General features: G+C 31.0%; 1 protein-coding gene across 8 annotated transcripts in view; it reads left to right on the top strand.

Annotated features, from left to right (window-relative positions):
* Positions 1 to 21128, top strand: part of LOC143065050 (SRC kinase signaling inhibitor 1-like) — a 97364-nt gene that overhangs the window by 24268 nt on the left and 51968 nt on the right. For 5 of the 8 annotated variants that reach the window (XM_076238356.1, XM_076238355.1, XM_076238354.1 and 2 more), the window contains exon 2: positions 4928 to 5184. In XM_076238356.1, coding sequence (XP_076094471.1) covers positions 4928 to 5184 — 257 coding nt within the window. Of the gene's footprint in view, positions 1 to 2731; positions 3056 to 4927; positions 5185 to 11152; positions 11282 to 15505; positions 17524 to 21128 lie in introns of those variants that run through there. The other 3 variants (XM_076238360.1, XM_076238361.1, XM_076238358.1) reach the window with 3 other exon arrangements.

A 21128-nucleotide genomic window follows, 5' to 3' on the forward strand; every position in this document is an offset into this window, starting at 1 on the left:
ATTATAAATAATTTAATTACCTCAGGAAACTTTTATTGGTGATCTGAGTATAGATTTTTTTTTTTTTTTAGCAACAATGAAATAGATTTCTTGAAATCTTTTTTTTAACCTAGTGGTCATTAGGACCACCAAGAATACAAATCTGATGTTCCGAGTAAAAATTTGGGTGTCCTGTATTTTGCATTAAAATATTTGCTATCTTATATTTCTACAGGTTTATTAGATACCAAATTGTGTAATAATTATATGGCACAATATCAAATATTGATATACAGTGTAATTAATTAGGAGCTATTCTTAAATACCAGAGAGTATATATAAAAAAACAACCAAAAGTACATCTCAAACTTATATTTTAGTCTGTACATTTACCTACCTGATTTTTGATGATCAGGACAAACAATAGACATCCAGTTTCCAGTAACATGGATGAAACCATGATCTTATTGTTTATCTGCTTTACATTTCATATAGTAACTAAAATTTGCTATTGCAAAATCTCAAAAACGAAAGTCCTACATTTTTATGTTCCATTTATGGGCATTATGTTTTCTGGTCTGTGCATCCGTTTCTCCACTTCGTGTTCAAGTTTTTGGTCGAGGTAGTTTTTGATGAAGTTGAAGTCCAATTAACTTGAAACTTATATTAGTACACATTTTCACTATGATATGATCTTCCTAATTTTAATGCCAAATTAGAGTTTTTACAACATTTTCAGGGTCTACTGAACTTAGAAAATGATAGTGCAATTGGGGATTTATGTACTAGGGATACATTCTTGTTATTTAGATATTAACCCTTTTAACTGAAACTTCACCTTTTATAATTTCACTTTGTCCGTCAAAAATTATACCTTTACTTTTAAAAAAATATATTTTCATAGAATTTATCTGATCACTCAAGTTGTCAAGAAATCTCTTAAATTTGATGATCCACCCCAGACATTGACTGCACCAGCCACAAGGCATATAGTGGTTACCATGTCCTTCCCTTATTCAGTCTTTGATTATATAATAATCCATCAGAAATTTTGATTATTTTTTATGTGTAATGATGAGAAACAAATTTCATTTTTAGTTTCATTTCAGATTACTGATTTTACATGGTATTGAGATCGATCGATAGAATCTGTTTTATGGAAATTTGTTCATAATAAGCAGAATTTACAAAAGTAGAGGGGAAATTATGATTTTCAAGCAGAATTTACAAAAGTAGAGGGGGAATTATGATTTTCGGTCTGTCCTTCAGTTAGTCATTCTTTCAATACCGTTTGAGTGAAAGTTTTGGTTGGAATTTTGACTAAGCATTCATGGTTCACTGAACATGAAAATGTGATAGTGGGAGCATGATCTCCTATGGACACTATTCTTGTTTGTACTAAACTTTTGGATGTATAACACAATAGTTGGAGTTGGGCCCGGTTGGTATGAATATATTTTGGTTTTCTTATTTGCCATTCTAGGAACTTTCTCTCAAACTTGGCATCTTTCAGATTGGTTACAATAGCTTATTATTTGTGTAAAATGGTAGTTTTGTTTTAGAAGACAGATGAAGGTTGTAAATTTGTGAAAAACATTACTCAGCTGTTCTGGTATGTTTGGTAATAAAGTTTGGGAGGAGGATTATATAATTCTTACTTGCTTATCTCCACCTGACCTATTATTGTCATAATAATACTGTAGTGTTATGTAATCGAGATAAAAACAATAAATTTACTGAAGAATTTAGAATGAACCTTTTGTTAAGAATATGAGCAGGCAGCAAGTAATGTAAATAGAAAAGTGAAAAGCAAGTGCACTCTTAAAATGGAATAAATGAGAAAAGTACTGATAATTAATAATACAAGTTATCAATTGTTCATTGACCTAAGTTAGTGTAGATATCAGTGGCGGATCCAGCCATTTTAAAAAGGGGAGGTTCCAACTATATGCTCCCATTCAAATGCATTGATCGGCCAAAAAAAGGGGGGGTTCCAACCCCCGGAACCCTCCCCCTGGATCTGCCACTGGATATAACCAGAAGGTATCTTTGTAATTACAATTCTTTCGTCTGTGTTTATTAAATATTGTAATGAAAGAGGTTTGTTTGGTTGATTTAGCTTACCCTGTTGTTATCCTCATATATGAAATGGCTCATAAAAAACAAATTTATCTGTCCATGGTTCAGTAAGAACTATCAATGAAAAACATCAAAAGATTGTGTATTTCCTAACGTAAGTAATAGACACATGGATATGTCTTCTCTACACAATAATAAAGGTAATACTTCTTCACTTTTAAATAATTTTGTCTCAATGAAGATTTTCTGTAAAAGTAAGTCAAATCTTAAGAATAGGATTTCAAATTATTTGTTTCTTATTTGTGCATTTTTTTAGTAGCTCTGTTTAAGATATTAACATCTCCATGGAGTTGTTTTTAATGATCCATTGAAGACGTCTCAAGTTTACCTTATTATTAATTTTTTTTTTTACAAGCACATTTGTATTTACAGGTATAGCAAGGTTACCTAAAGCCTTTGGCATGAATATGTATGCACATCACACTTCTAAACTTAGTGCAGACTTACATATCATAAATATTTAATGAACTTTATAATTAAACATTGGGAATCTCCTGGTATCAATATATAAATAGATAAATAAAAGTTTGTCCTGCCCATTTGTCAACAAGACTAAGATGATTGACAGGTTGTTGTTTCCCTCAGGTGTAAGGATCAGCAAGATAATCTTAATTGTAAAGTTTATGATGTGTACTTGTGATTACAGGTGTGATACATGTAGTAGGATTAGTGGATTATCTTTGACCTTTGACAAAAATGCTGAAAAGGTCAATTTCGGTCAAAATTAATATGTTATTATTGCTGTTGATGGATTGATAGTTGTGCTGATATTTTTTGTCTGTCAACAGATTAGAACACATATCCCTATAATATGACCCTTGTTTGATACTTCGATATTATCTATATATGAAAATCAGTATGCCATTCTGTGGATATTTGTTTGGAGGTGTTATTCACATTCAAGGAAGGAGATGATAACCTTGAAACAGTATGACAGGTAAACATATAGTATTTATCTCTTATGTAATTCAACTTAGAGTACTATTTCTATAATATTATAGTCGTCTCACAATTCATGAAATATAAGAAACATATACTTTTAACCTGAAAGAGAAGTTTACCTTAAAATTGTTATAATAATTTTCAAATTTAAATATCATTGATGATGTATTGAAAAGAAAATTGTACAAATTTTACCACCACTGTTACATATCTTTATGAATGCAATTAATTCTTCAATTTTTAATTGAAATATATATATATATATAAATATTTGTTTGAAGTAAATATATAGATAATGAGTTAACTCCCTTCCAGCACATATTTTTACATTTCAAGTGTAGAAACACAATTAGGTTTTCTGACCATTCCAATTGATTTTAAAAGAACTATTCCAAGTTAGGAAGTAACAATTTTCACTCAACCTTTTTTTTTCTGTTTGTTACATTATAATACAATTTATTACAAGTCTTGATTCATAAAACATGTCAAATTCTATCACACACTAATTTCACTGTCAGTTTATTCTTTTGCCTCTTTCTAGAGATGACAACTAGTGACAATGATTGGCCATAAAAATTGTCTGGGGACTTTTCAGAATATTATTTTTATGAATTATGGTTGAATATATAAGCAAAAGATTCAAATTTCCATTTTGTTCTGTAGAAATTGGAAACATTAATGTTTTACATAATTTTTTGAATCCTGTTCAATAGGAAATAATTGTGGTTCAACAAAATTAGGATTGGTGCATGTGAACAAAGTCCTCTATAAAATAAAAAGGATGATGTCTCATAAATGTTTAATTTACACTATTAAGGCTTTGAATCGGTTGTAAATGTTGTAAATCTAAGAAAGTATGAAGGGTCAATATTACAATTTTATCAGTGGTAGAATTATGAGGTGATAAAATGTATATACAAATGTTTTTTTCTCAATTGATAGGTAGGACAATATTGAAGTTACATGTTTAATTACATGTGCAAATTATTTTCATTTGTATTAATGTGTACATAATGTACTTTTCCATTGTTTGTTGACCCAAGTTTGCAGGTCTTGTTTCAGCAGGATTGAACTCATTGTTTTCGATGGGGAGAGAACTGAATTGAATAAGTGGGAAATAAGTTGGCAGCGGTACAAGCTGTCTCTAATGGGTAAAGAATTACCCAAACCAACCTATGGATCTACAACACAACTCATAAAGATATTTATTATAGTTATCAGGATTGCATTATGTTTTCTGGTCTTTGTCTTACATAGTCTATTGGTCCATTTATCCAAGCCTAATTACAGGTAGTCTACTATGAATTGGTCAAATCAACTTGACAAAGTTTAATTACATGTGCAAATTATTGTATGATAAATTGGTATGATATATATATGTTTGTATGTTTGTGTATAACAAATTTGTATTGTCTTGGTATCAATCCTGTAATTTTGGATTTTAAACCAATAAAAATTACTTACTTACTTACTTACTTACTTACTTGAAACTGAGTACACATGTTAATTTATATGATGTGGGGTTTTAAAATTATGAGCATGCTAAACTAGGCTGTTGAATCTCATCTCAGTAATTACTGAACATGAAACTTTTAGTTTAAGCAAGAATGGACACACACAAATTCTATTTATTTTGCTAACTAATTTATAATTAACAGAATTTATTTTTCAATGTAACATTTGTATACTTTGCGATATGATTCAATTACTGTCTTTATCTTTAAATACTGCATGTACTTCCTCAGCCTTTAATGACTGCCTGTATGTAGGTGACTGTCAGCCTGTATGATAGAGTCCAAAAACAAAATATAGTGATCTATCAATAAATATATATTTAACAATTTTATTCCACGACTTTTTTTTTCAGATTACACTGCTAGAAAGATATATGGTAGTGCTGAGAATGTAAAGGGGAACAATTATGAAGATCTGGATAGTTTCTGGGATGTTTCTATGACTGGTATCCATGTCCGCAGTAAATCACAGCCAAGGTCTGCACCAGGATCTAATTCCCTGCAGAGGAAACAACAGCCAGAGAAACAAGTGCCAAGAAGACATACTCTTGGAGGGTCAGCCTTCCGACCTCCAGAGGACAGTCCTGTCAATGTAAATGGTAATAATCAAGTGAGTATACTGAGATCTGCCACAGTGGTATTGCACTATTGTTTACCATTTATTTTTTCATGTTTCATACATGCCAATATTGTATAAATATGTTCAAATCAAAAGTTTAAAAGCAAATTAATTTTCCCTGTTTGTTGTGTGCAGATAAACCAGTGATGAATCAAATATCCAAGAGAAATGGAAGATCACAATTATATAAGAACACTGTTGGTTGGCATATTATTATGTAGTTGTGATATTTATTTTGACCCCCTCCCCTGCTGTTGATGTATTGAATGTTTTCTATTGTAACATTGTAGTTTAACAATCATGTATTTAGTGTGACCTTTTAACATATCTATATTGTGTCCAAACAGAAAATCATTTATTGATTGTGATGAAGGTGTGTGTTTTATTGATCTCCTAGTGATATATACATTGATTAATTAAGACTTTTACTTCCAACCTAATTCTACATTGAAAAGCAGATACAGCATTGAACACAGTACAATAAAGTCACATGTCAGTGGACTACAGATACCAAGAATTAAATTAATAATTGAAATAATTTTTCAAGTAGATGTCATTTTTGTGTACTTTTTAATGAAAATCATAGAATAACAGAGGCGGATTTAGTGGGGGGGGGGGGGGGGGGGCCCTTTTGGCAAAAAAAAATTTGGTTGCTTATATAGGGAATCACTGGAGCGTGACTGGAGCAGGCCCCTTCTTAGGCAGTCAGTGGGCCCACTTATGAAAATTTCTAGATCTGCCAGTGAATAATATTGCATATCCATCATAACCAATCTTTGTTCCAGAAGGAAAACTAAGTATGTTTATATGATTATCAGTCTACAACTACAAGGACATCCTACTACGGAGTATAGATTGTAACCTGTATTTTTATTGTAGATGTCTCCTAATATGATATACGACTGACACATATTTCAAGGATGTCTGACACAGTCATCTTTATTAACATTATTTGTTCATAAGCTTTCTGTTGAATTCAATATAGATCATTTTAGTCCCACCCTGTAGGTATCGTTGACAGTAACATTATACTTTACCCCATACCCTGTGTTTTACCCTGTATTATATAGAATAGATTTTTTTTTCTTGGAATATATATATATATATACTATGGCACAATGATTGTCTAAAAATACCATAGATTTAGTACCTAGGACTATTTTGAATTTATCAATTAAGGATTGAAGGAGATGCATTATACAGAAAAGTCATAACACTTTTTTATATGGAAGAGGAAGTAATTTAAAAAGAAGACAAGATAAAACAGAAAGAGTAAGGAATGAAATTTAAACCTGTAGATTGTTTATTAAGGCCTTGAGCAGTCCATTAATGCAGTTTTAAAACTTATTAATAGTGAATCCGATTGATATGCCTGTTTTTAATGAGACTGTAGCGTACCACGCTTATGCAAGATTATTTGATTTATTCTTCAGCGTACATGTTTTTATCAAGTTTACTTCACTTACATCAGTGATGACTCCTCCATTCTTTTGTAATGTATTGATCTTCAGAATCATACAGAACACATGAATAAGACATTTATCTCTACTATACATGTATATATGTAAACATAAAAATGTTACGTGACCGCATGTTGACTTTGAACATGTTTTGTGAAGGGCTTCTTTACAATTTATTTTACTAATGAATATATTGTGTGTTGTCTGACATTTTGACAAGATAGCATATTGTCTCATAGGATTTATCATGTTCAAATTGATTATAATCTAGAAGCAGTAAGTTGTCCAATTTGTGTCTTATATTTTCTTAAGTTTTGGGAAAAACTATTAACTGCAAGTAATTGTCTGCTAATATTATATTCAATAACAAATAATATAGCAGGAAAATATATTTTAAATTTTATTGTATGAACAATGTCAATGGTGTTGTTGAAGAACAAAAAAGTTTTGATAGTCTCTGCATTTGCATGTTGATATTTTGGCGAGGACCAAAAATTATTTCCTGACCATGTTCATTGTTGGGATAAACCAATAGCACATGGGGTTTTGAAATGTCAGATCTTGTACTTGGTTTGAGAAACAAGTAAATATAATCCATGTTGAGTACCTAGAATATCAATTGATATTAAACTATTTTGTTGAAGCCTTGTTTTGTATACACTTGCCCTATTTCAAAGTTTTGTAATTATTTTTGTGCATATTTCCAGCCTAGATTGATCAAGTTTTTGCATTGTTATCTGATAGACATGATAGAATTAAACAGTCTGTAGAGTATTAAGGTGATATGTTCCTACTAAGTTCTTAGTCTAATAGGTTATGATAACAGAAGTTGGGGCTGTAATTACTTTTTAATTGGAACTATATAGGTATGATACACATTACTGTTGCATCATATGTCTAATGGTTTCAGTTATAAATGTTATGTACCAGTATATTTAATTAAAACAGGTAGTATTATAATTATCTTTGGGAAGTTAATCTCCCTGATGTAAAATAGTAGCGAGTATTATTGTTACATCATTAACCGGATTTTTGTGACAATCAAATGTTGTCCGTGCATTAACTTATGAACCGTTCAACCAAAGCTTTTAAAATTTTAATATGTTGTTACTAACAACTAAATGAAGGTCAAGTTCAATAATGGCGATTTTGACTTTTACCGTTCAGGAGTTATGGTTCTTGAAAGATTGAAAAATGGAGTTTCCAGTCGTGTCCGTGCATTTACACATGAACTGTTCTACCTAAGCTTCCCAAATTTTAATATGTTGTTACTGATGACAAAATGGAGGTCAAGTTTAATAATTGCGATTTTGACTTTTACCGTTCAGGAGTTATGGTTCTTGAAAGATTGAGAAATGGAGTTTCCAGTCGTGTCCGTGCATTTACGCATGAACTGTTCTACCTAAGTTTCCCAAATTTTACTATGTTGTTACTGATGACAAAATGGAGGTCAAGTTCAATAATGACGATTTTGACTTTTACCATTCAGGAGTTATGGTTCTTGAAAGATTGAAAAATGGTGTTTCCAGTTGTGTCCGTGCATTTTCTCATGAACCATTCAACCAAAGTTTTTGAAATTTTTATATGTTGTTACTGATGGCAAATTAGAGGTCAAGTTCAATAATGACGATTTTGACTTTTACCGTTCAGGAGTTATAGTTCTTGAAAGATTGTGAAATGGCGTTTCCATTCACGTTGTTGCATTTACTCATGAACCATTCAATCTAAGCTTTTCAAATTTTAAGATGTTGATACTGATGACAAAATGGAGGTCAAATTTGATATTGACGATTTTCACTTTCACCATTCATCAGTAATGGTTCTTGTGATATTGCCAGGACACAAATAAATATTAATAAATCCGGTTTGCTGTCGTTGTGACAGCCTCTTGTTTTGTAATGGTTTATAATAGCATGAATAATATTATGAATACGTCTAACATCATGAAGGCTACCGATGACAATATATTTGAATGATGAAGAAGTTAGCATGACACCCCTTCTTCTCTTCTGATAATCACCATTTAGAGGGAACTAATTTAATACAAGTTCTTAATCAATAGTATAAAAAAGTACCTACTTGTACAAACTGAAAAGTTACATTCTGATACAGATAATGAAATTACTGGAAGTAACACATTATAAGTTTAATATTGTCTTCAGTCTGATTATATATAAATGTTTTGGATCAACTATTTAGAAATAATTCTTCACTATTTTTCCTTAATTGGCTCAATGTGCTCAATTGTCAGCTATTGCCATTACTTACTTGGTATCCATCTTCATCATCAGAAGTTGTTGCATCTGTCATCATAAACTTTTAAAAAAATCAAATATACATACAAGATTGTAGACTTTTTATTTTCCTTTATTTCATGCAAAATACATATTGGAACCACTTGTGAGGAAAGAGTAAAAACCTGATAAGTCTGTTACCATTCTACCCACCGTGGAATTGTTTTCTAACAAAAGTTTGACTGATAATATATATAGAGATTATAGTTTGTGTCTGTTCCAACTCAGGAGACTGCAATTCAGTGGTTGTTGTTTGTTGCTGAGTTACATTTTTGTTTTTCATTCATTTTTTTTGTTCATTAATTAGGCTGTTAGTTTCTTGTTTGATTTGTTTTACATTGGTCATTTCAGGCCTTTTATAGCGGACTATTGCAGTATGGGCTTTGCTCATTGTTCAAAGCGGTAGAATTACCTGTAGATAATAGTAGGTAAAGTCTCGTGTGATGCGCTGTCTCGTATGCAAAGTATATATTAATCTGAGTGACAGTTGTTGATAGTCAACTAGGAATTGATAGTAAATAGTAAATCTTAATTTAAGTATTTTTAATGTAACACACAGACGATTTCAAAATAATTGCAATTAAAAGAATTTTGGAAAAAAGGGGGAGGGGATAACAATCTTCCTGTTTCAAAGTACCTATGATGACACCCTAGACAGGGGACAGTGTGATTGCTCCACCTATTTGTGTAGCTCAGTTTGCCCAATCCCCCTAGATATGATCAGTAATTGTCTTCTGATAAAATAAATGCCTGTAAATGTTTATCCCAAATGGATGGTCAAGTTGGTTATTTCCCCTTAATTTCTAGAGAATGAATATAAAAGAAGATATGACAAGTGATATTGTATTTTTTTTTTAAAGTTTGCACAATGAATTAGGATACCTTTTTAAAAGTTTTAGGTAAGTGTTGGATCAATTAATGTAATACTTATCAAAACTTTGTTAACACATTTTAAAATTTACACTATTGAAGTATGGAAGATAAATTTAGCTTTTGAACAAATTGAAACATATGTGCATCTCTCTATCTATTATAGTTTTATTTATGAACCGTGAACACCTACTATAGTGTTTATAATTTAAAGAAATGTCAAATTAGAACCTAGGCCCTGATAATCATATATACTTGCCTCAAACCCTACAAGGCTAAGTATCAAATATGATTGAAACTACAAGATTTATAAATATAACATTAATATGAATGTGAATAGGCCAATCATTTCACTACTAACTGCTATTTTTTTCAATTAAATGATACTTCAATTATCTAGAAGTCTATAATAGATTGACTAAAACTATAAAGTTATAGACAGAAAAAAATGACCAGCAATATAATGTAAGATCTACATACTAAAAATGTATTTGACAATGTTTGCCTATAATTTTAAAACTATTTTTGATGGACAAAAACTGCATTTTCCAGCAAAGTGATCCGCTTTAAAGACAAAAAATAGTAATTTGTTAATGGCCAAGGGTTTATAAATATATGAGTTGCAACTTACAGTAGAAATAAATAACTGTTTTTTGGGGTACTATTTTTAAACACTTCTTGGTAAGTCTATGATATTTGTAATATGTATAAATTAGCATTGGCACATCTTATTTACATGGAGATTGTATACTATCAAGATTAAAAACAAGTGAGACACAACTCAATATTTGCATTGTGACAAGTACCCCAGGTTAAACTATTGCCCAGATGATTATGTACTATGGAAGTAAATTATATTATTAATTAGATAAAGATCATAAATGTATGTAGGTCCTTCCATTTCCAACTATACAAAATGACAATGTTAATCTGAGATATATGTGTTCTCTAAAACCGTGTGACTTATTGATCTGCTAACCTGATGATCATTGAACAGACCATCATCACCTGTCACATTTATGTCTCCATCCTTTCCAGCAGAAAATGATATCTGACCACCATTCCATTATCAGTATACAAAACACCAACCCTAATTAGGGTAGAATCTATCTGTATTTTACAAGGTTAATCGGCAGTTCTGTGCTGGGAATAAGATAAAAAAAAATATTTGTGTGCAATATTGATATTGACCAATGACAAGTCTTAGGAGGATATCTTACTGCAATCTTCATGTTTATTGACCTTCAAATGAAAGTGTTGTGTGTTGTATAATTCTAATTCCCAACTAAATATTGGATTTTTGTGAATGGGAACAGATTCATTATGACAATGGCTGATGGCTTATCTTCAAAGTTGTGATTTGCTGAATTTACATGCAGATTTATGGTTCAACAATATTGGCAATTTTCTTCACAATTGTTGATATGCATATCAATTGATATTTATTTGTACAGAAAAAAAGAGGTGATTTATTTTAAGCTTACCTGTGTAGATATTGATTTTTTGTTTGGATTTTGAATTATAGTCTAAGAAATCTACATGTAAACATACACACTATTTTCTTAGATACTTTGACTTCCATTTGTTGTGTTTTATATAATATACAAGGTATAAATTAAAATGTTTTAGCAATGATTGAAGATTCAATGTTTTATCAGTGTCTCACCACTTGTAATACATATAATACAATCATCATAATATATACATCAAATAAAACAATAATTTTATAAATTAAAATACAAGTGCCATTCTATAAAGAATTATGAGAGACTATAGAAATCAATATAAATTATAACTATATATCTATCATGTCTATAAAAACATTTTTGTTATGTAAAACCATTCAACTACAATTATCATTATGTCTATAAAAAATTTCAAGTTGAAGATGAGTTTGTTTTTAAAAAATTAAAAAAAATCAAGCTGGAAAACAAAAAATTAAAGACTCATTACAGCATGTATCTAAATATTATTTTTTTTTTCAACATATATTGACAGTCATAAATTAATGAGGACATTTTATCATTGACTTTACTCTGGGTTGGGACCCCCCCCCCCCCCTTTTAAAATGGCTGGATCCGCCACTGGATTCATGTCATATGGTCTTGGACTTTTGACCTAATTTTCATGTTTCAGTGGTCAGGCTAAGTCTGTATAAATAACTTAAAAAGTACAGCTAGTTTTCCTTGTTGATTTGTTTTTAAAAGAATAAGTCTGCCAGACATTTTATATGCACCTTGACATCAATTTCATCACCCTGATTTTAGGTTAAAGTGTTGGATTAGGTAAATCTCCTGTTTCAGTTGATCTTGTTTCAGATTAAGTTCTCAGGTTCTAGTTGACAGTGTCCTCAATATGAGAATTCATTTCCGCATAAATAATTTATATGTTTTAACAGATAATTAAAGCAAGATATGTTGGGCTTATTTCAGGACCTGTTGCAGTATTGAAGAACATTTTTTGGTTATTAGGGCCCCGCCAAAGGCGGGTCCCCTATAGTGATCAGTCTGTCCGTCCGTCCGTCCGTCCGTCCGTCCGTCCGTCCGTCCGTCCGTCCGTCCGTAACACTTTGTGTCCGCTCCATATCTAGAGAACCATTATGATTTCATACTTTATACTTTACATGTTTATTAACCACCACCAGAGGGCGTGTCATGATGTATGTACAACTTCCTAGGTCAAAGGTCAAGGTCAAAAAACTTTGGTTTCAGTTGACAACCCTGTGTCCTGTGGTGAAGATCGTGTCCGCTCTATATCTTGAGAACCGTTATGATTTCAAAGTTTATACTTGACATGTATATGAACCAACACCAGAGGGTGTGTCATAATTTATGAACGACTGCCTAGGGCAAAGTTCAAGGTCAAAAACTTTGGTTTCAGTTGACAACCCCATGTCCTATGGTAAAGATTGTGTCCGCTCTATATCTTGAGAACCATTATCATTTCAAAGTTTATACTTGACATGTATATAAACCAACACCAAAGGGTGTGTCATAATTTAAGTGCAACTTCCTAGGTCAAAGGTCAAGGTCAAAAACTTTGGTTTCAGTTGACAACCCCATGTCCTATGGTAAAGATGGTGTCCGCTCTATATCTTGAGAACCGTTATCATTTCAAAGTTTATACTTGACATGTTTATAAACCAACACCAAAGGGTGTGTCATAATTCATTTACAACTTCCTAGGTCAAAGGTCAAGGTCAAAAACTTTGATTTCAGTTGACAAACCCATGTCCTATGGTAAAGATACAATTTTTTAATGCACATTATTCACAGCGGGGCCCACAGAGATGGCTCCCATCTCAATGATATCTAGTTTGTTTTAGTAGGAATTAGGATGTTATAATGTTCTCTTATAAATGGCTGCATTTGTTAAATTGTTCCAAGTAGCTACTCACAAATATTTCTTGATACTTGGTCAGCCTCACATATGTAGTACCCTTCTATGGTAAGCCATACCATTGCATGCAATGTCATGTCTTCACTTGTCTATTTCATGGTCGCTGAAAAGTGATGTCCTATAGTGGTATGGATATTTTTAATTACTATTGATTTTCTAAACCATCATTTGGTACTTACTGCTATAATCTATGTAAGTTTTACTGTATGACATTTTTACAAATTTCATATGCTTTTTTTTTTCCTGTTTCTTAAATACATGTTTCAGTATATAAACCAAGAAACAGGAACCAGCATTATAAACCTAGCTTTTGAGTACTGTGAAAACAGTACATAGAACTATGTTATGATAATCCAAAGGCATGATCACTGCACTATTACAGCGATTTTCAGTAGGTTTATTTGGCAGCAAAGATTGCAATGTGAGACTCAAAATTAATAAAATGTTCATAAAACATGCAATTAAATAAGTATTTATCTATCGGTTATATAAAAAAGCATAAGTAGTTGTAAGTTTCTCAATAAACCTGAAATGAGGACTTTGGAATTGCCCTTCAAATTCATTTTCTAGTATCAATTCCATCTGAATTTGCCCAGGAAAAAGTAAAAGAGGAAACACATTTGTTGCTGAGTCATTCTGAGTAAAAAATCCCATTATTATGACACAGTTTTCATTTATTCTTGCATGAATTTGAGGCTCAGAAAGGGAACATTTAAACAAAATCTATTCTATAAATGTTTTTTTCTTTAGTTAAAATATTTGGACTTGATTTTCCATGTGTATTTGGAAATAAAAAAAATACACCATGGGATAAAATTTAGGTAACATTTGCTTCAATCACATATTTGTCCCCTGGCATCAAAAAGACATTAACTGAATTTGAAAAGAAACTTGATCAGTATCCTTAATGAAATTCCTCCACATTACAAAAAACATTGATCTTGTTTGATGGAACCCACTGAAGAAAATCAATATCTGATGCTAAATATAGCTAGTTTACTGGGAATTAGGATGCAAACCTTTTTTATTGTCAACAGACCAAAGATGTATGATTAGTAAGGTAAATTATCTTTAATATCTCATTTGTAATGGTCTGTATATCAACTTAACTTAAGCATTCTTTTTTTTAAAGTACATTTATTTGGCTAAAAGTGCAGGTCACATAGGCTATTAAGAATGAATTGTTCAACATGAACATTTGGTTTCTAGTCTAAAACATAGTAATTGGTTATAGAATTCTTACAATGTTTAGAATCTTGACATGGTTATAATTGGAACAAAAATTAAATTAGGTCAGCAATTTAAAATTATTTTTCAGAGAATTGCACACTCTAAAATTTAGCAAAGTTTAATACTGTCTATTTGATTTTCATTCTTGTTTTTTTTTTTTTATCAGTTTTATGTTTAAAAGGTGATACTTAATTCAGATGACAATTTTCTCTAGAGTAAAACAATTAACTATGTTACATAACAAGTCAGCTTTATAATGAATAATTAAATGAGCCATTCATTTCCCATCCTTAACACTGACATCAGTTTGCAACAAATGGATGCCATGTGAGGCAAGAAATAATGCATTGATTTTCAAAATTTAATAAATATTGACAGATTAGATTTTTTATTAGGAGATTTTTTTTTTTTTTTACAAAATATTTGAATTACTTTTAAGGTAGATAATTCTGTATTTAAATTATAGATTATAGATTTTTATATTTTTCAAATACTTGTATTATATTTGGAATTCTACTTGATTTTTAATGCTGGATAAAAAGTAGGAAAAGTACATATAGGACCCATGGCACTATCCAAATCAGATGTCATTGTGTTTACACTGACCTTTTTTTTTATTAAATAACCTCTGAGCAGAAGTAATTGTTCTCTTGGTTGCTGGATAACTTTTGTTTTAAATACCCACTCTCTCTTAACACTTCTCCAGGAAATTCAGGTGCAGATTTAAAGCCTGTGGACAGTGTGTAAACAGATATAATGGACATCTTTTAATTGTTTATTTACACTCTGGGCAATAAATGGTACAGCTGGCTAGGTCAATACTGACCAATGAATGGACATATCTATTGATCCATTATAGGGATTAAAGAATGTAAATATTGATTTATATATAATCATAATGGTCATTTCAAAGACTAACCATGTCAGGTTATAGTTTTTTATTTGCCAGAAAATGTTGTTTTTGTTCAACTCTTACTGGAATTTCAGTGCTCTGAAATAATCAGGGGTCATTTTTTTAATTTTTTTTTTAAATTTTTTTTTAGGAAAATGATGTTGGCCTCTTTTTAGCATTAACTTTATTGGTGTGCTTTAACAATAGAGGTGTATGATTGAAACCAGTGAACTTAAAGTGGACAGTCAGTTTCTGACTTAATTTAGAAATCATTATCATACTGATCAAAAGGTTTTCTGATATTGTTGTAAATGAACATTTTGATCTGTATTGAATTATAGGAATTTTACTACCGTGGTGACAGTTTGAGAGATTTCATTTTGTCTGGTGATTGGATATTGTTTGGACAACTTAAGTTTTTCCGAAGATTCATGGAAAGCCGTGGATGACATTCCCTTGAAATCTAATTCCATCTTGTATTGACAGTTTAGAAGGATTTTGTACTCAATTATTTCCAAGGAATGTGATGTTTAGTTTGAGAAAAAAGAATTAAGATTAAAGAAAATAAGATATTTTATTTGGGAACAAACATTTGCTAGAAATGACATTATTCTATTAAGAGAGAATTAGTTTGCAGGAAACATTCATCTATATGCTGATACAAATAATTTTTTTGTAAACCATATATTGATAGAATTTTTGTCTTGTTATGTGTTGTGATTGAGAAGTTTTCTATGAGACAGTTGTCAAGGAGGGCAGATAGACATTAAAGACTATGAAACATCGGGAAGATTTGTCTTGAAGCTGATAATTATTCTGATGTTAGTAGCGCTGGACATAACATTTAGTATTGATCGGATGTCTTAATAAAGAATTTGCTGACTTAGCTGGAAATAAAAGCTTTGGAATAATGACGGCCACCTACGGTAAAATCTATGTGCTACAAATTGTAGATGTTTTAATTGGCATAGAAATGGGTTTTGTTATGAAGCATATAGGGACGAATTTTCAGTGACTTTCTTGTTGTTTTTTTACTAGTGTGACATTTTGGATGTTTTTATTTTCCAGTATTTGACATTTTCACTGTCTTTTCACAACTGGGAATTTAATTAACAGTGACTGTGAATTAATTGCTACACCCACTGTGAAAAGACATTAAAAGCTTTGGACAATCTCAAAGCCTTGCAAAAGTTATGACAATCAATGTATTATCTTGCTGCAGCTAGAGAGAAAAATGAAGGAACATTTGCAATTTCTACAGATATCTATTGTATTGTACTGTTGAGTTGTTTATGGGATATATCCAATGCAACAATCAAAATGTAATTAACATAGGTTCTAATTTGAGTGGTCCATGATTGACCAACTGGTGGACATTAACTTTATCAGTTAATTTATGTCTCTTCACATCTGCTTAATGTGAGATTGATCATTTAAGAGGAGACAATCTGTATTGTTGTTGTGTTGTAATGAGGCAAGATCAACACAAAATTAACACATTATCTTCTATTCATAGCTCAAACATTCAGACTAGTTTGACTTTTACTTCATGTGGAATATATTTACCTCATTTGAAACTTAATTTGAAGTCACCTGTAAAATTGGATTTTAAAACATTCAAGAGAGTGCATGTCTTGTGTTTTTTGGAGTACTATATTTTGAAGCCTAGTTGTACCTGTAGGAAAGATAGATAATTAAATTATGTAAGAAATGGTGTAATGACAAGTTACATAAGACATGTATGATATATTGTGACATTATGTCTTAATGACTCATGTTTTGTACTATGAAAGATGCAATTTTCGGTTGTATGTGGGGTCGACCTAATCCAAATGGCACACCAGATTCAAATCAAGAAACGCTTGAGAAAAAGCCCTTTGCACAACATGTTCAAAGTCAAAAACAATCTGTAGGCTACATGCGAGCCCAATATAATCGAGGGAATAACACTGTATCAACACACTATGTACCTCATTCATCACCACCCAAAAAGGGGTCCAGACAAAGATCCCCTGGACAGAGAAGGACACCAAGAGGATTATCACCCTATGACCGTGAAAGGTCACCACATAGACCTACTACACTATGCACTTTCCCTTGTCAATATGCTTTACCTAGACCAGTAAGGAGTATATTGAAAAAACCTCACAGAGGACATTATTTGACTGAAGAGGATTATTTTGAGGTAAATTGTGTACCTACCTTTGTTGTTGTGTGTTTATGTTGTTAGTTTTTTGTGTAGATTATAAGAAATAAAGAAACTGATGAACAACTTCATGATCCCCCTCCAAAGAATTCTAAGGAAGAAAAGATACCAAAGGTATTTGATAATTTCAGACCGCATCTTACAACTGAAGTGTATGTTATCTAGGGTAAGGGGGAAGTCAGGGATTTAGTCGAGAGTAACTAGGCTGTGTTTCAGATTGGGCATTTCTAAGGTTAAAGGTATTGACTATTTTTATACGCCCGTCGTCTTTTAGACGGGACGTATTATGGTATACCGTTGTCCGTCCATCCGTCCGTCGTCCACACTTCGGACAATAACTCAAAAACACTTTCACCAATTTCCATGAAACTCTGGTGAATTGTTTATATCTATTGATGTAAGCTCCCTTTCAATTTTTATAAATTTCAGATTTTAAGTTTTGGATTTATGGGGCTTTATTCATAAAAAAAGGGGGATTTTCAACACTTCGGACAATAACTCAAAAAGGCTTTCACCAATGTCCATGAAACTTTGGTGAATTGTTTATATCTATTGATGTAAGCTCCCTTTCAATTTTTATAAATTTCAGATTTTAAGTTTTGGATTTATGGGGCTTTATTCATAAAAAAAAAAGGGGATTTTCAACACTTCGGACAATAACTCAAAAAGGCTTTCACCAATGTCCATGAAACTTTGGTGAATTGTTTATATCTATTGATGTAAGCTCCCTTTCAATTTTTATAAATTTCAGATTTTACATTTCCGTGTTATGAATTTTTATGCTTAAAAAAGGGGGGATTTTCCAATTTTGGGACAATAACTAACACTTTCACAAAATTTTATGCAACTTTGATAAATTGTTTATATCTATTGACATAAGCTCCCTTTCCATTTTTATAAATTTTAGATTTTACGTTTTGTTAAGTAATGAATTTTTATACTTAAAAAAAAGGGGGATTTTATGAAACTTTGGTGAATATATTAATGTAACATCCCTTTTGATTTGTATATATATTTCTAGTTAATCATATAAATTCATTTAAAGCATAAAAGACAAGTTAAAAGAGCAACGGGCGTATCATGCGCTAAAGCGCAGCCCTTTATTAAATAATAAAATTGGACTTTGAATTCCTGGCAGTGAGTTTTAGAATAACAGTGATGTTTTATGAATTGGTATCAAACTATTCTGTACTCTGCACAGGTGGACTGTAAGTTCATTGTTTATTTATATCTGCTACATCCCCTAAGGTTCAACATTGTTGTATTTGTTTTCCCTAGTAATGATAATTGACCACTCATCTTTCACTGCTATAACTATAATAGTGTCAGAATGTCAATCAACTAGTCTGTAAATTTCTGAGAAAATTGCCTGGGAATCAAAAGTTGATTAGTTCTCTACTGCAAAAGTAAGTTTGTACCAGTTAAATGTGGACAATTTTCTCTTGTTGCAATTAAAGGTTTAACCCTTTACTCCATGGAAATAATTTTTTTACATACTTGATTCGCATAGGATTTTTTCAATAAAAAAAAATCATCATGTTTAAAGTATTAAAATGCATTGTTAAAACGAATATTTCATCAATGAAATTCCAGCCAGATATTCTCATGAACAACCTGTTTATATTAGATACAACTTTTATTAAGTCTGATTCTCATTTGTCTTAGGCAAGACGTTTTAACTGAGGCACTACACAGGCGTCAAAAGGCGTCATTATGGAGTAAAGGGGGTGGCGTCAAAAAGCGTCATTATGGAGGAAAGGGTTAATGGTGAAATGAAGGCAGTATAATAATTAATTTTTTTAACCCTTTCCTCCATAATGACGCTTTTTAGATTATTTCCTGCTTAGTAGTAAGTATATGGGTAGCACAGTTTTTTGGAAAAAATCATATAATTATATATGTCACTGTGCAATTCTAATTCCTTGGAAGCCCCACAGAAAAATCAATACATCTTAACACCAATCTCTGTCTATATATGCTATATATTACTTTGCATTAATGGTCAAGAAAATCAATCAATCACAAAATAAAAAGAGGTGCAACAAGGTTTCAAGTCTGTGTGTGGTCAGTCTAATAATTACAATGGTCAAGTAGTATTCCCATTAAACATGTATGAAATGAGCTGGGTTTTATTCAATATTTTATATAACTTCTATGTAAAGTGCATCATCATTTCTTCCTATAGATTTGAAGAAGCAAACAAGTGATAATTGTTTAGTTGCATGCTTGTTAGACCCAGATGTCTTGTAAGGTTGGTGTTCATTATAGTAATTACCAATGAAACATAATGGATGGCTTGTTTGTGTTAATAAAGCCTTTTATAAATTGATAGGTGAAATGTTCAAAATCATACATCAATTTTAATGAACTTTAAGAGTCGCACAAAAGGAGGAATCAATCTTTGAAGTCACCTTTGAAAGATTATATATTTAGAATGTTTGATAGAGAGAAGGATATTTTTTTCAAAAAACTTGTTAGACTTATATGTAATTTACCGCCATCTAATAAAAAATGATTTATTTGAGGTTTCACTTTATGCATGTGACGTCAGAATAAAATCTTTGAAGAAAACTTCTTTATTTTTTTATTTTTCAACTTATACGTTAGATTCAGACTTGAGGGAGTGTTAGTACATCTCCATATTATATAGTTTGTTAAAAAAAAAACAACCTTTTGCATATTAAAAAATGGCCAGATATTTTGTCCTGAAGACTAAATTCAAGGCACATAAAAAAACTTATTAAAATGCTTTTAACCTTATATCTATGCTATATATCCCTTATAGTTAACTGTTTGAGCAGCATTAGACTCAGAATGAGGATAAAAACTACCAAATTATTGGCTATATGGATATCTCTAATATGTATCAATTGCCAAACATTAGAGTTTTCTGAGAATATTTTGTTGTTATTTTAATTCAGTTTGTCTTGAAATACAAACACTTCATTGAATATAATACTTAGATTAATCTTGCTTTGAAGTAATTCTTTATATTTTGCTATTGTATGTGTATGTGTTTGTATTTTGATATCAGAGTATTTCTTTATTTTTTGCTATTCGTATTGTGTATCTTTATATTTTATTTTTATCATGTCTACCCTGTGTTATATTTTGCTACTGTTTTGTATGCCTGAGATTTTGAAATTTGAACAACTTCAGGTCATGACATACTGTTTAGTGAACTAAACATTTCAGTTTATTAGAAGTTCCTAAATACAACTTTAATTTATTGTTCAGAAATTCATTATTTAATGTAATTACACATAAACCATTTGAACATGAACTTTACCATTCCATATTACATTGTAAAACCCAGGAGACTTAATCCATTATTGATAAAAGATTCAAAACACAATAAACAATCTTCAGGAGTTTCAGAGAATCAATTTTCAAAGATAAATCTAACTTTGAGGATCATCAGTTTTCTTTATATAACATCTCATTTTCTGGAAAACAATATGAAAATACTTTTAGGTGTTCTCTTCATGATATAGACTTTTGTCATGATTAAAAGATATAGAATATTGGAAAACAAATTTTCTTTAGTGAAAAGTATTAATATAGTTTAAATTTGCTTTTCCTTG

Source organism: Mytilus galloprovincialis, chromosome 2, assembly GCF_965363235.1.
Source record: "Mytilus galloprovincialis chromosome 2, xbMytGall1.hap1.1, whole genome shotgun sequence".
Classification (NCBI taxonomy): domain Eukaryota; kingdom Metazoa; phylum Mollusca; class Bivalvia; order Mytilida; family Mytilidae; genus Mytilus; species Mytilus galloprovincialis.